General features: G+C 44.5%; 1 protein-coding gene across 1 annotated transcript in view; it reads left to right on the top strand.

The window, feature by feature from the left end:
* Positions 1–16,585, top strand: part of plekhh1 (pleckstrin homology domain containing, family H (with MyTH4 domain) member 1) — a 154,412-nt gene that overhangs the window by 56,270 nt on the left and 81,557 nt on the right. The window contains exon 3 of the mRNA XM_041214639.1: positions 9,071–9,133. Within this exon, the coding sequence (XP_041070573.1) occupies positions 9,071–9,133 (63 nt within the window). The remainder of the gene's footprint in view (positions 1–9,070; positions 9,134–16,585) is intronic.

The following is a 16,585-nucleotide window of genomic DNA, read 5'->3' as shown; positions in this document are numbered from 1 at the left end:
CCGAACAATCTCCATCCACCACCACTCTCCTCCATCTGGCTGAACTTGTGCTCTCACTGAACAATTTCTCCTTAAACTTGTGTCACATCCTCCAAATAAAAGGTGTGGCTCTGGGTAACTGCATGGGCCCCAGTTATGCCTGTCTCTTTATGGGGTATGTGGAACATTCCTTGTTCCAGTCCTACTCCGGCCCCCTCCCACAACTCTTTCTCTGGTACATCAATGACTGACTGTTTTGGTGCTGCTTCATGCTCTCATCTGGACCTGGAAAAATTTATCAATTTTGCTTCCAATTTTCACCCTTCCATCACTTTCACATGGTCCATCACTGACACTTCCCTTTCCTTCCTTGACATCTCTGTCTCCATTTCTGGTGATAGACTGTCCACCAATATTCATTACAAGCCTACCAACTCCCACAGCTACCTCGACTACAGCTCCTCACACCCCGCTTCTTGTAAGGACTCCAACCCATTCTCTCAGTTCCTTCACCTCCATTACATCTGTTCCGATGATGCCACTTTCCAAAATGTCTTCCTTCTTCCTTAGCCAAGGTTTCCCCCACTGTGGTTGACAGGGCCCTCAGCCGTGTCCGGCCCATCTCCCATGCCTCTGCCTTCACACCTTCCCCTCCCTCCCAGAACCATGATAGGGTTCCCCTTGTCCTCATCTTCACCCCACCAGCCTCCGCATTCAAAGGAACATCCTCCGCCATTTCCGCCAACTCCAGCATGATGCCACCACCAAACACATCTTCCCTTCACCCTTCCTCCCCCAGTCAGCATTCCGTAGGGACCGTTCCCTCCGGGACACTCTGGTTCACTCCTCCATCACCCCTAACACCTCATCCCCTTCCCAAGGCACCTTCCCATGCAATACCAGAAGGTGCAATACCTGCCCCTTTATCTCCTTCCTCCTCACCGTCCAAGGTCCCAAACACCCCTTTCAAGTGAAGTGCTTTACTTGCACCTCCTTCAATTTGGTCTACTGCATCCGCTGCTCCCAATGTGGTCTCTACATCGGGGAGACCAACTGCAGACTGGATGACCACTTAGTGGAACATGACTCAGATCTTCTGGTCACTTGCCATTTCAACACCCCATCTTGCTCTCATGTCTACATGTCCATCCTTGGCCTGCTGCGATGTTCCAGTGAAGCTCAACGCAAACTGGAGGAACAGCACCTGTTGTTCTTTCACACAATTCTACCCTTGTTCTGCTATAATCAGATTCTGCTTTCTTACTTTTATGCCACTATCAGCACCTTTTTTTAGCACTCACCATTACCATTAACACTCCCTTTATCCTTTAGTTCATGAAAATCCCTCCTTTGTCCCTACCTATTGTTAGCCTTCTATCCAGCTTCACCTGCCCCACTCCCCTTAAGCAATATAAATTTCATCAGATTTCCACTTCTCTTTAGCTCTGAAGAAGGGTCATAAAGATTCGAAATGTGAACTTTGTTTCTCTCTCCACAGATGCTGTCAGACCTGCTGAGTTTTTCCAGCATTTTCTGTTTTTGTTTCAAATGAGAAGAATGCCTGGCATGTGTGGGTGGTGAGTGGTGCCATGGACGGGATGATGACACAATCTGCAGGGCAGATGAAGATGTGTGTGAGAGAGTGAATGGTGATGTCCCTTGAACTGACAGTGAGTGAAATCCCTGTGGATGTGTGATGGGCTTGTGAGTGTGTGAGTTGAGAGTGTTGAGAAGAGTGACTTACTCTGGTAGAACGGAGGAGATCTTTCATCCGCTTTTGGCACTGGATGGCTGTCCTCTTTTGTAGGGCATTGGCACTGACCACTGCTGCCACCACCTCCCATGCTGGATTGGTGACCTTGCTCGTCTTTGCCCAGTGCGGGGATAGAGGACTTCACAGCGGGCCTCCATTGCACCCATTAAGTGCCCGAGGCAGGCATCACTAAATTTGGGGTGTAGCATGTTTTCTCCCTTTGGCAGCCATGACTTTACAGTAGGTTCCGATTCCTTAGATAGCGCTAGGTCTGTGCAGGGGAGCCCTTTAAATATGGCATCCGGATAACTGAAGGCCTGAGGTAACGGCAGGACGTGCAAATCAGAGGCCACCCCATCAGCAATCTGGCGTGTTTCCCGGGAATGCATTATTAATAAGGTGGGACATGCCAGGATTGGGACGATGCAGCGTAAAAACCCACCATTGCGGCCAGCCGTAAAATGTTCTTTATCCCACCCGCTACTGCAGGATATAGGGTGGGCCATTGAGAACTAAGATCAGGAGAAATTTCTTCACTCAGAGGATGGTGAACCTGTGGAATTTTCTACCAAAGAAGGCTGTGGAGGCCAAGTCACTGAATATATTTAAGAAGAAATATATAGATTTCTAGACTCTAAAGGTGTCAAAGGGTTCGGGGGAGAGAGTGGAAGTATGTTGTTGAGATGGTGGATCAGCCATGATCATACTGAATGGCGGAGCAGGCTCGAAGGGCTGAATGACATACCCCGCTCCTGTTTTCTATGTTTCTGTAGTAACAAACAAAAACAAGTACACAAATTGAACAATATTGCACAGAAGGCCACATTGTACCTGTGCCATATAAGTAAAACAAAGCAAATATTCAATGCAGCCTTCAATGCTCATTACATGTAACTGAAATCTGACTACAATTCCATAAAATTGATTGCAGCAGTTTCAGATTCTTGGTTGTGTTTTTTTGCGCAGTTTGGGACTGGTTGCCAGGGAGCCCTGAGGAATCAAAAAGCTCCGGGAATCATGACAATAGTGTGTCTCTGGGGAAACTCTGCTTCATGCTGGATGGTGTGTGTCTTTAACTCAGAAAACACACTTTACTTCAAGGGTTTTAGGGAGGTGGGTAGCTGGTGCAGTTAGAAACTCACCCACTGCAGCTGTCACGGTGATGGGAAATTGTGACTGAGTGAGAACCACCTATAACTTCACCAGCTAACCAAAAACATATGGGACTGTTTAAAGAGGACCATTTTGTTTTTAAAAAACACAAGAAAAGACACTAACCAAAAATGGCTGCCACGAGTCATCTGATGTCTGATATCATAAGTTGACCACTTTTCTGGAAAGTTGCAATGTGGATTGCACTGCAGACCTGCACTGACATGTTGTATGGAATCTCACACCTGGTGGGGTGTCAATGTCCACTTCAGAAATGGACATTTGAACGGAAGGCATTAGAAATGCAAAGTTTTGCTGGATTTTAATCAACTGAGCCGGAGAGCTAAAAAAGTGCAAGAAGGAGTGAGACAGAGATAAACACAGTATATTGTAGTATACATAGGAATTATTCTAAATTAAGATAATAATTAAAATAAATTAGTAAGTACTTTAGTAACCGCGTCATATAAAGTATGTCAGTGCAGCTCGGCTATGTGGAATGTGCATCTTGTGGAATGTAGGAAGTCATGCAGGCACAAAGTGCCCTTGATGACAACATATGCAGGAAGTGTCACCGGCTGCAGAAACTTGAGCTCCAAGGTGCAGAGCTTGAGCGGTGGGTGGAGTCACTGTGGTGCATCCACACGGCTGAGGATTACGTGAATAGCATATTTAAAGAGGTGGTCACACCGCAGCTAAGAAGTACACAGGCAGAGAAGGAATGGGCGAATGCCAGATTATTTAAGAGAAACAGGCAGGTAGTGTAGGAATCCTCTGAGGCTATCTCTCTCTCTAACCGCTTTCCCATTTTGGATACTGGTGAGCAAGATGGTTCCTCAGAGGACTGTAGCAAGAACCAAGTCTGTGGCACCACAGGTGGCTCAGCTGCATGGAGAGGGAAGGAGGAAGAGTGGAAGTGCTATAGTTGTAGGGGATTCAATAGTTCAGGGAGCAGACAGGCAATTCTGCAGCCATAGACGTGATCCAGGATGGTATGTTGCCTCCCAGGGTCAAGGATGTCACAGAGCAGGTGCAGAACATCCCTTTTGTGGGAGGGTGAATAGCCAGAGGTCGTGGTCCACATTTGGACCAATGACATAGGTAGAAAAAGGAATGAGGTCCTGAAAGTAGATTTTAGGGAGTTAGGAAGGGAATTAAAAAGCAGAACCTCAAGAGCAATAATCTCAGGATTACTCTCAGTGCCACATGCTAATGAACATAAGAATAGGAAGATTGAGCAGTTCAACACATGGCTGGAGAAATGGAATAGGATGGAGGGCTTTAGATTTCTGAGGCATTGGAATTGGTTCTGGGGCAGGTGGGACCTGTACAAGAAGGTCGGGTTACGCCTTAACAGGACTGGGACTAATGTCCATGCGGGGATGTTTGCTAGTGCTATTGGGGAGGGTTTAAACTAGATTGGCAGGGGATTGGGAACCTGGGGGAAATTCAGAGCGTAGAGGAGAAAAACTGGCATTGGGAAGTAGTGAAGTATCAACTGGTAATGAGGATATATCAGAGTTGCATCAAGGTAGATAGAATACTTGGATAGTTTGACAGAATTAGAGTAGACAACTGTGAGTCATTAGATGGGGTCAGAATAAGCGGGGAAGTAAAAAAAAGTCTAAATCAGGGTTAATGTGCATGTATGTGAATGCACGGAGTGTGATAAATAAGGCTGGTGAACTGCAGGCACAGGTTGACAAATAGAATTATGACATTATTGCTAAAGCAAAGCCCTCAAAGAAGGGCAGGACTGGGTGTTAAGTATTCCTGGGTACAAGGTGTTTAGGAGAGGCAGGAAAGGAAGAAATAGGGGCTGGGGGAAAGGCAATATTGGCTAAAGATGGCATTACAGTGCTGGGAAGGATGTTCCAGAGGGGTCAAGGACAGAATCTTTCTAGCTAGAGTTAAGGAATGGGAAAGATGCAATAACATTGACTGGTGTAGTATATAGACCACCAAACTAATGGAAAGGATGTGAAGAAACAAATTTGAAAAGAAATTACGGAGAGGTGCAAGAGTTATAGCATAATCATAATTAGGGACTTCAATTTATCAAACTATGGACTGGGATAGGAATGGTACAAAAGGACAAGAATGTGTTCAAAATAATTTTCTGCAGCTGTACATTTCCAGTCCAATGATGGACATGCACTTTTGGACCTGGTTCTGGGGAATGAATTGACCCAAATGGATCAAGTATCAGTGGGAGAGCCTCTAGGGGACAGTGACCATTGTATCATAAGGTTTAGGTTAATCAAGGAAAAGGTAGAGTGCAATCCAGAGCAGGGATAATTAATTGAGGGAAAGCCAACTTTGATGGGATGACGATGTATCTGAGTCGAGTGAGTTGGAATCAGATGTTGGCTGATCAATTGGCCACCTTCAATGTCAAGGTATATTCCCTTGAAGGGGAAAAGTAGGAAAAATAAATCTAGAGTGCCCTGGATGACGAGAGAGATAGAGGTAAAGTTGAAAAGGAAGAAGTGCACATACGACCGGTGTCAGGTCGAAAATACAATGGAAAATCAGGCTGAATATAGAAGGACCAGACGGGAAGTGAAGAAACTAATAAGAAAAGCAAGGAGAGAGCATGAAAAGAGGCTGGCAACTAACATAGAAGGGAATCTCAAAGTCTTCTATAAGCATATAAGTAATAGAAGGGTGGTAAGAGAAAGAGTAGGGCTGATTAGGGACAAAAAAGTGGACTTGCGTGTGGAGGCTGGAGAAATAGCGGAGGTATTGAACAAGTACTTTGCATCAGTCTTTACAAAGGAAAAACTTGCTACGCAGGCCGAGGTGAGAGAGGAGGTGACTGGTACACTAGAAGAACTTACAATCGAGAGGAAGGAGGTGTAGGAAAGGCTATCTTTACTTAAAATGGATAAGGTACCAGGACCGGATGAGATGCCTTCAAGGATACCGAGGGAAGTGAGAGTCTAAATTACAGAGACACCAGTGATAACCTTCCAGTCTTCCTTAGACACAGGGGAGGTGCCAGAGAACTGGAGAAATGAGAATGTTACACCCTTGTTCAAAAAGGGATGCAACGATAAAGCTGGCAACTACAGGCCAGTCAGTTTGACCTCAGAGGCAGGGAACCTTCTGGAAACTATAGTTCAGAATAAAATCAATAGTCACTTAGACATGTGCAAGATAATTAAGGAAAGCCAGCATGAATTAATCAAGGGAAAATCATGTTTAACTAACTTGCAGGAGTTTTTTGAAGAAGTAACACAGAAGTTTGATAAAGGAAACACTGTTGATGTGGTGTAAATGGATTTTCAAGAGGCATTTGATACAGTGCCACACAACAGGCCTAGAAGCAAAATCCTAGGTCATGGAATGAAAGGGAAAGTAGGCACTTGGATAAGAAATTGGCTGAGTGACCGGAAACAGAGTAGTTGTTTTTCTGTTTGGAGGGAGGTTGGTAGTGGAGTCCCTCAGGGGTCAGCGTTGGGACCCTTGCGCTTCCTGATATAGATTAGTGACTAGACTGTGGTGTTCAGGCCATGATTTCAAAATTTGCAGATGATACGAAGATTGGAAATGTTGTCAACTGTGATGGGGATAGTCTTGAACTTCAAAGGATATAGACATGGTGGATTGGGCAGACAAATGGCAGATGAAGTTCAATACAGAGAAGTGTGAGATGATTCATTTTGGCAGGAAAGATATGGTGAGACAGTACAAAATAAAGGGAGAGACTCTAAAGGAGGTGCAGAAACAGAAGGACCTCTGTGTGTGCATATATAGGTCATTGAAGATGGCAGGGCATGTTGAGAGAGCAGTTAATAAAGCATAAAGTATCTTAGCCTTTATTATTAGAGGCATTGAGTATAAGAGTAAGGAGGTCATGTTGAATTTGTATAAGACACTAGTTGGGCCTCATCTGGAGTACTGCGTCCAGTTCTGGGTGCCATACTTAAGGAAGGATGTGAAGGCATTGGAGAGAGTACAGAGGAGATTCACAAGAATGATTACAGGGATGAAGAACTGTAGCTATGAGGATAGATTGGAGAGGTTGGGACTGTTTTCCTTGGAGAAAAGAAGGCTGAGAGGAGACTTGATAGAGGTATTCAAGGTCCTGAGGGGTATGGACAGGGTAAATAGTGAGAAACTGTTCCCACTCAAGAGAACATCAAGAACTAGAGGACACAAATTCAAAATAATTGGCAAAAGTAGTAAATGTGATGTGAGGAAAATTTTTTTCACCCAGAGGGTGGTTGGAGTCTGGAACGAACTTCCTGAAACGTTGGTGAAGGCAGGTTCAGTCGAGGTATTCAAAAGGGAATTGGATTTCTACCTGAAAAGAGAGAATGTTCAAGGTTACAGAGATAAGGCAGAGGAGTGGGACTACGTGGAATACTCTTTCAGAGAGCCAGTGTGGACTTGGGCCGAATGGCTTCCATCTGTACTCTAAAGATTCTGAAATTCTGCCAAGACAATGAGAACAGCTAACCAGCCAGATACCTAACAGGCATTCAGAACTCCCTGTGGAGGATGAAATGACTCCATCTCGTGTTGGTTTCTACTATCTTGAAATGTGTAAAAGGTTTCTGAGATAAAAGATCAAAAATGCGATTATTTGTTTGACCTGGTCGTAAAACAGCAGGATCCAGGCCCTGAAGCAATGTCACCATGGGTTTGCCCATTTGCTGCACTAGCAGGAAGTGGATGCCAGCCTCTGGGAAATTCTCATGAAGCTCAGAGTGTAGGGGGCTACTAGCAGAAGCCAGAGGCACGAGACACAAGCCACCCCACCTCGAACCATCAAACCCCGCGCATGCACAGAAGCAAAAATGGCTACAAGGGAAGCTAAGGCTTTATGACGTTTGATGGGGTGACACCGTGTCAGCTAGTAATATCCATACAGAACCCTGCCCATTCAGATTAAGGGCTTGAAGATCACATTAGGTAATCAAGCACAATGATATTGGTACAAATGTGGGACACTCCTACTCTAATGGGAGGTAAGAGCATGTGGTGAATTCTGCGCTATAGGAACAAGTTGGTTGTTACTCTGTCTCACCTGCTTTATTTGGGTGACCAATACAAGTCCTGGGTAGGAACACTTATCGGAGGGAAATCTAAGGTGTTTTATCTTAAGCGGTGCCATCGGCCTGCCAGACTGAAATTCCCTTTCTTGCTGGAGCAGTTTCACTTCAATAGACAGAACTTTCACCTAAGTGAAGCCCAGACTTGCTAGGTTATGTTTCAGATGCCCTTTTAATCAATTGAAATGAGCATAGTGCACTGCTGCTGCGTCAATAGGGTGAGGATAAGTACAAAAGGATCTTTCCTCATGGGCATACTCACCAACTTGGAAATTATCATGGTGGGGGGCGGGGTGGCAGGTGGAATGGTGAACTGCCATTTGGAGCCGCTTAGCCTTTAATTGGCTGATTTTTCCATCATTCATTTCCAATTCAACATTGCAAGCCCAAGTTAAATGAAGAGATTTGACTGCATGGCATTGCAAACAGTATAAAGCAGTGCGAACATTTGAAATACCAGACCTAAGGCCGCCTGATACCAGATCAGGCCGGAATGGAGTAAAATTCAGACAGTCTGGTCCCCCTATAGGTGTGTGGGGAAGGGGGTTCTGGAATGAATGGATGGGATCCAGGGAATGGGAGGCCTAAACCTTCCTTATAGGACCTACTTCTTCAGTCTTTCTGACCTCACAAAGGAAAGTTTAAAAATACCATTCCTATTTGGGCCTCTTTATGTTCCCAACAGGTCCCAACTCTCTCCAGCCCGGTTGAACAATGGTTTTCTCACTCAGGCCTGAGTTAGAATCACAGTCAAGGCCCAATGATGTCATCGGAACATGCCTTATGTTTAAAGGAGGACCCACTGGCTTTGGGTGGACAGCATGGCTGCCCACTCAGAAACCTGGATAAGAATCACTAATGGGGGACCTGGCAACTCAAGGGCAGGTAAATAAGCCGGGCAATTTTAATTGCACTCTCGCCCAGCTTCCGACAGGCAGGTAGGGTTAAATTCATTCTCAGTGTATTAGGGTGAGTCTCAAGATCTCTGCTTGAAGTAAAAGCTCTGTTAAAGACCAATGGGCCTCTCGTCCTAGGTGAGCTTCACTGATTTCAGTGTTGAGTAAAGTTTCTTCCTGTCAGTATCCCATGGATGTTGCTTAATTCTTGTCTTCTGTCCTCCTTACAGATGCAGGAGTTGGAACAAAGAGTGATTGAGGCTGACCAGCGGGCAGAGAATGCAGAGAAACAGGTATCCTATATGCAACAGAGAGGGACAAAGGAAGCGGCTGTTTGTTATATGAAGTGCCCCTTCTTAGTGTGTTTAGCACTACCATGGCAATACATTCTCAAAGGATTGTCTTGGAGTTCTCATGAATGAAAGATTAATTTCCAAGTCACTGCTCTGAACAATGCCTGAGAGAAATGAGTAGTGATTTCTTTTAAAATAATATTATTTATTTTCTTTGAACACTTTTGTATATTAGTTATGAAAATATTGGACATGTAAGAGGACTGATTGACAATCAAAAAGCATCAACAAGAGTCAGTTTACTTTCCAATTAAGAACATAAAAACTTGGAGCAGGAGTAGGCAATTCAGCCCCTCGAGCCTGCCCCGCCATTCATTACGATCATGGCTGATCTCATTTCGGCCTCAACTCCAATTTCAGGCCTTCTCCCCATAACCTTTCAACCCATTACTAATTAAAAATCTGTCTATCTCCTCCTTAAATTTATTCAGCATCCCGGCATCTACTGCACTCTGAGGGAGTGAATTCCACAGATTCACGACCCTTTGAGAAAAATAATTCCTCCTCATCTCTGATTTAAATCTACCACCCCTTAGCCCTAAAACTATGTATGGCCTCTTGTTCTAGAATGCCCCACAAGGGGAAACATCTGCTCCACGTCTACTTTGTCTATCCCCTTTAGCATCTTATATACCTCAATTAGATCTCCTCTCATCCTTCTAAACACTAGTGAGTATAGGCCCAAACTGCTCAATCTCTCCTAATAAGACAAGCCCTGCATCTCTGCATCTCTGGAATCAATCTACTGAACTTCCTCTGAACTGCCTCCAATGCAATTACATCCTTCCTCAAATGAAGGGGACTAAAACTGTGCACAGTACTCCAACAACACTTCCCCATTTTTATACTCTATTCCTTTAGCAATAAATGCCAAAATTCCATTTGCCTTCCTTATTATCTGCTGTACCTGCATTCTAGCTTTCAGCAATTCATGCATGAGGACACCTAGATCCCTCTGCACTGAAGCATCTGAAGTTGCTCTCCATTTAAATAATAAGTCGCATTTTTATTCTTCTGACCAAAATGGATAACCTCACACTTATCCACGTTAAACTCCATCTGTCAAATTTTGGCCCATTCATCTAACCTGTGCATACCAATTTGTAAATTTCTTATTTCTCCATTACAACTTACTTTCCCACCTATTTTGCTGTCATCTGCAAGTTTAGCTATAGTACCTTCTACCCCTGAATCCAAGTCATTAATATAGATTGTAAATAGTTGGGGCCCAAGGACCGAACCCTGTGGCACCCCACTAGTTACAGCTTGCCATCCAGAAAAAGACCCATTTATCCCGACTCTCTGCTTTCTGTTGGTTAGCCAATCCTCTATCCTCTATCCAAGCTAAGATATTACCCCTAACTCCGTGTGATCTTATCTTATGTATTATTTTTTGTGCGGCACCTTATCAAAGGCCTTCTGGAAGTCCAGATATACTACATCTGCAGGCACCCCATTATCCACTTTGCTTGTCACATCTTCAAAGAACTCTAGCAAACTAGTCAAACATGATTCACTCTTCATGAAACCATGCTGACTCTGATGGATTGCATTTTGACTTTCCAAAGGCCCCATTACTACTTCCTTAATAATGGATTCCAACAATTTCCCAATGACAGATGTTAAACTAACTGGTCTATAATTTCCTACTTTCTGCCTCCCCCCGTTTTAAATAAGGGCATTATATTAGCATTTTTCCAATCCACTGGAACCTTTCCAGAATCCAGGGAATTTTGGAATATTATAGCCAATGCATCCACTATCTCCACTGCCACTTCCTTTAAGATCCTGGGATGTAAGCCATCAGGTCCTGGGGACCTGTCACCCTTTAATCCCAATAGTTTGTTCAGTACTTTTTCTCTAGTGATGGTGAGTGTTCCAAGTTCCTCCTTCTCTATACCCTCTGCTCTACCTGTTACTATTGGCGTGATACTAGTGTCCTCCACTGTGAAATCTGAGGCAAAATATTGATTAAGCTCTCTGCCATTTCTGCGTTTCCCACTATTAACTCCCCAGTCTCATCCTCCAAGGGACCAACATTCACTTTAGCTACTCTCTTTTCTTTTATATACTTGTAGAAGCTTTTGCTATCAGTTTTTACATTTTGCACTAGTTTTCTTTAATAATTTACCTTTTCTCTTTTTATTATATTTTTAGTAATCCTTTGTTGATCTTTAAAAGTTTCCCAATCTTCCAACCTGCCACTGACCTTTGTAATTTGGTATGCCTTAGTTTTTGCCTTTAAGTTATCTTTAACTTCCTTGCTTAGCTACGGATGCTTTTTCCCCCTCTTACCATCTTTCTTCCTCTTTGGAATATATTTCACTTGGGAGGAATTGAATATCTCCTTAAATATCTGCCACTGTTCATCAACTGTCTTACTTTGTAGTCTTCCCGCCCAGTCCACTAGGGCCAAATCTGCCCTCATACCTATGTTAGTTACCTTTGTTAACTCCAGAACAGTAGCATGAGACTCAAGTTTCTTGCTCTCAAACTGAACTTGCAATTCTATCATGCTATGATCATTCTTCCCTAGAGGATCCTTTACTCTGAGATCATTAATTAATCCCATCTCATTACACAAAAACAAATCCAGAATAGCCTGCTTCCTGGTTGGTTCCACAACATATTGCTCGAAGAAATAATCTCTAATACACTCTATGAACTCTTCCTCAAGGCTACCCTTGCCAGTTTGATTAGGGAAGGTGTTGGACCATGAGTAGGAGCATGTTAGGCGACCAATGGCATGAGTATGGGGGCAGGGAGGGGTGGTTAGAATGCAGGAAGTCATGGGATGTAACCTCCAAAAATACATCCAACCAGAGTAATCATCCTTAGTTGGGGAAATGAGAAACTTGGCTGATCACTTCGGGCAGTCCCCATGATACAGTGGAAGGTTTTTGAACTAAATGGCATTTTCTTGCACCGCGCTTTATGTTCATAAAACCTTGATCTTGCTTCTCTTCACTGGCTGTGAGAGAGAGAATCCTGTCTGTTTTGCCTGTGACAGAGGCGTGTCTCTGGCACAGAATGTTCCACACTGTTGTGCATACGCAGATATATTTTTGTGACTCATTTCCTCGATAATAACTTGTTGTGTGGATGAACTCATTCAAATTTTCCTGCCTCCCTCATGGGATCAAGGAACCCTACAGTACAGAAGGAGGCCACTCAGCCCATCGTGCCAGTGCCAGCCCTTTGAGTTATTCAGTTCCTCCACTCCCACTCCTGATTTTTCCCCATAGATTTTCTTTTCAACTATTTCTCCTTTTGAAAGTTACCAATGAATCTGCTTCCACCGCCTTTTTCAGGCAGCACATTCCAGATCAGAACAATTTGCTGCGTAAAAAATAAAGTATTCTTATTGGTCCAGACCTTTTCTTTGTCATTTATGTGTGTGTTCCAGTGAGTTTGAGAGTTTGGTAATCTGGTACCAAACTGATTACCCCCTTCCCACCACCTCCCACCCCAACCTCACTCCCAAATCCAGATCCTGAGGTGACGGTTGACACCTCAACCGTTGTCCAGCCAAGATCAGCTAACTTTGCATCGATCAGTGACTGACTCTGGGATCTTCCTGGCCTCAGTGCTTTCCGTTGTGCACTGGGGCACTGTATCTATGAATTAAGCCATTGAGGATGGTGACCTTTTAGAGATCTGGTTAGGCTAGAACTAACATATCCCATCTAATTCTGGTCAACATATTTCAGGAAGGATGCGAGGGTCCTTGAGAGGGTGCAGAGGAGGTTTACCAGAACCATTCCAGGAATGAGGGATTTTAGTTACAAGGTTAGGTTGGCAAAGCCGGGTTCGTTCTCCTTGGAGAAATGAAGATTGGGGGAGATCTGATAGAGGTGTATAAGATTATGATAGGTTTACATAAGGTACACAAAGAAAAGCTGTTCCCATTAGCTGATGGTACAAGCACTAGGGGACACAGCTTTAAGGTTTTGGGCAAGAAATACAGGGAGGGTGTGAGTGGCAATGACCTGGAACTTGCTGCCTGTGAGGGTGGTGGAAGCAAAGAAAATTAATGATTTCAAAAGGAAATTAGATGGAGCACTTGAAGGAAACAAACTTTGCAGGGCAACAGAGAGAGAATGAGGGAAATGGGACTGACTGGATTACTCTACAGGGAGTTTGCATGGACTTGATGGATCGAATGGCTCCTTCTATGCATTAATGGCTCTATGGCCTGTTTGGAATGATGTTGCTCATATCCTGACTGGCACCAGGTCCCATTCACCCAGCGCCCTTGTGCTCATTGATTTATTTAGGCACCCAGTCCAGCAGCACCTCGATATTAATGAATATTATTAATGGTTCCTAATGAATACTTTATCTCTATCTTCACAAGAGAGAGGGATGACGCAGACATTCTCATTAAAGAGGAGGATTGTGAAATATTAGATGCAATAAGCATAATGAGACAGGGAGTACTTGAGGGCCTGGTATCCTTGAAGGTGGATAAATCACCAGGGCCGGATGGATTGTATCCCAGGTTGTTAAGGGAAGCCAGGGAGGAAATAGCAGATGCTCTGAGGATCATTTTCTCACTTGATACAGGCGAGGTACCGGAGGATTGGAGGTCTGCAAACATTGCACCATTATTTTAAAAGGGTGCAAGGGATAGGCCAGAAAATTATCAGTTGATCAGACTGACTTCAGTGGTGGGAAAATTATTGGAATCAATTGTGAGAGACAGGATAAACTGTCACTTAGAAAGGAATGGATTGATCAGGGACAGTCAGCATGGTTTTAGAAGGTGAAGGCCGTGCATCACTAATTTAATCAAATTTTTTGAGATAGCGACAAGGAGGATTGATGAGGGTAGTGGATGTTGTCTACATGGATTTTAGTGAAGCATTTGACAAGGTCCCACATGGCACGCTGGTCAGAAAAGTAAAAGCCCATGGGATACAGGGGAAGGCAGTGAGTTGATCTAAAATTGGTTGAGCAACAGGAAACAAAGGTTACTGGTTGACAGATGTTTTTGTGAATGGAAAACAGTTTCCAGTGGTGTTCCACAGGGCTCAGTGTTGGGGTCCTTGCTGTTTGTTTTATATTTATTAATGATTTAGACTTAAATGTGGGAGGCATGATTGGGATGTTTGCAGATGACACAAATATTGGCTGTGTAGTTGATAGTGAAGGTGACAGCTGTTGCCTCCAGAATGATATCAATGGTTTGATTGAGTGAGCGGAAAAGTGACAGATGGAATTCAATCTGGAAAAGTGTGAGGTAATGCATTTGGGGAGGGCAAAGAAAGCAAAGGAATACTCAATAAACGGGAGGATATTGAGAGGGGTTGAGGAAGTGAGAGACCTTGGTGTGCATATCCATAGGTCCCTAAAGGTGGCAGGACAGGTGGATAAGGTGGTGAAGAAAGCATATGGGATGCTTTCCTTTACTGGACAAGGCATTGGATACAAAAGCAGAGATGTAATGCTGGGACTGCACACAATGCTGGTTAGGCCACAGCTGGAATTTTGTGTACAATTCTGGTCGCCACCTTACAGGAAGGACACAATTGCTGTGGAGAGAGTGCAGAGGAGATTTACAAGAATGTTGCCAGGGCTTGAAAATTGCAGCTATGAGGAAAGATTGGATAGGCTAGGGTTGTTTTCCTAAGAGGAGGGGAGGCTGAGGGGTGACCTAATTGAGATGTACAAAATTATGAGAAGCCTAGATAGGGTAGACAGGAAAGACCTGTTTCCCCTAGTTGAGGGGTCAATTACGAGGGGGGCATAGATTTAAGGTGATTGGTAGAAGGATTAGAGGAGACATGAGGAAAAACCTCTCCACCCAGAGGTTGGTGGGTGTCTGGAATTCACTGCCTGGTTTGGCAGTGGAGGCAGAAAACCTCAATTCTTTTTAAAGGCACCTGGATCAGCACCTGAAGTGCCACGGACCAGGTGCTGGAAGGTGGGAATAGAATGGGCGGCTAGTTTGTTTTCTTTTTTTAATCGGCCGGTGCAGAATGGCCTCTTTCTGTGCCGCAACTTTTCTATGGTTCAATATTCAAATTCTCATCCTCGTGTTTAAATTCCTCAATGGCCTCACCATTGCAATTCCTCCAGCTCTACAGCCAAATTTTTAGTGTCGACGTTTGTCTGATAGCAGTCCTGTGAAAGGCTTTGGAACGTTTCAGTGCATTAAAGGTGTTAGATGAATGCAAGTTATTGATGTTAGTGTTGTTGCTGTTGTTGATGATGTTGTCAGTGGTGGTGTTGGTGTTTGGTGTTGGTGTGGAGTGGAGTATGTTTGACAGTTGGGGCATGTACAGATTCTGCGGAGCCTCGCGTGGTTACCTAGGTGAGTCGGCCTAGTGCTGGATTTGTGCTCAAAAGGTTCCCACAGCTCCCCTGGCAACTGATGAATGATTAAACCCCTGGCCACTGGGCCAAACCACCACCCCCACTCCCTCGTCCCTCCTTCACAGTTCACTTGCTCACATCAATGTGTGCGCCTGGGAAAACCCCTGGAATCAGGAGAGAAACGGAGACCTAGGCTGAATGAGGCATTTTATTGCTTTTAATGAGTTGGAACTGCCCTTCCCCCACCCTCCCCTCCCCATCCGAATAGCCTGGATGCCATTCTCCATCAGAAAATTTTAAAACTTTGTTACCTAAAAACTCAACAATTCCTTTGCTATTCTGGCCAGCCTCCCACCTTGCAACCTCTGTAAACTTGAACTCGTGACTCTCTGCTGCCCATAATCCTAACTTACAGCAAACTCCATTCACCCCTTGCCCCATCGCTTGCTGACCTACATTGATTTCCGATCCAGCTACTTCTGAATTTTAATGTTCTCATGCACCTGTTCAAACCGCTCCTTAGGCCTCACTGCCCCTTGTCTCTGTAACTTCCTCCAGCTCCGCAATCTTCTGAGATAATCTACGTTCCTTCAATTCTGGCCACTTGTGCGCCGCCCTTTCCCTTCACTCCACCAATGCTAGTGCCTTCAGGCGCTAGGGCAGGATTTTCGGGTCGTAGGGCAGAAGCGGTGGGCAGGCCCGGTAGCAGCTGGGAAACGGTCTGCCGCCCACAATCGGGCAGCGTGAAAGGCACACTGAGAAGCTCAGCGCTGTGCATGCGCAGGGGGGAGGGGTGGGGGGTGGGGACTGCGCACTGAAAGCTCCCTGAAGGCAGGGAGCTGACGATTTTTAAAATATGGAAAAAAAAATGTCCCAACATGGGACTCACTCACAATAACATAAAGAGAATAAAAATTCTGACCAAAAATTTATATTTATTTGTTATTTAATTATGGAAACCTCATCCCTCCCTGTGGGTGAGGTTTCCTAAAAAATCAAAAGGCCGCCTGGCCGATTCGCCCGCCCGCCTGCCAGCCGTAAGGTTGGACAGGCAGCGAAAAATACCCTTTGATT

Source organism: Carcharodon carcharias, chromosome 20, assembly GCF_017639515.1.
Source record: "Carcharodon carcharias isolate sCarCar2 chromosome 20, sCarCar2.pri, whole genome shotgun sequence".
NCBI lineage: Eukaryota > Metazoa > Chordata > Chondrichthyes > Lamniformes > Lamnidae > Carcharodon > Carcharodon carcharias.
The sequence above is the reverse complement of the archived record's forward strand: the minus strand, read 5'-3'. Positions and strand labels throughout refer to the sequence as shown.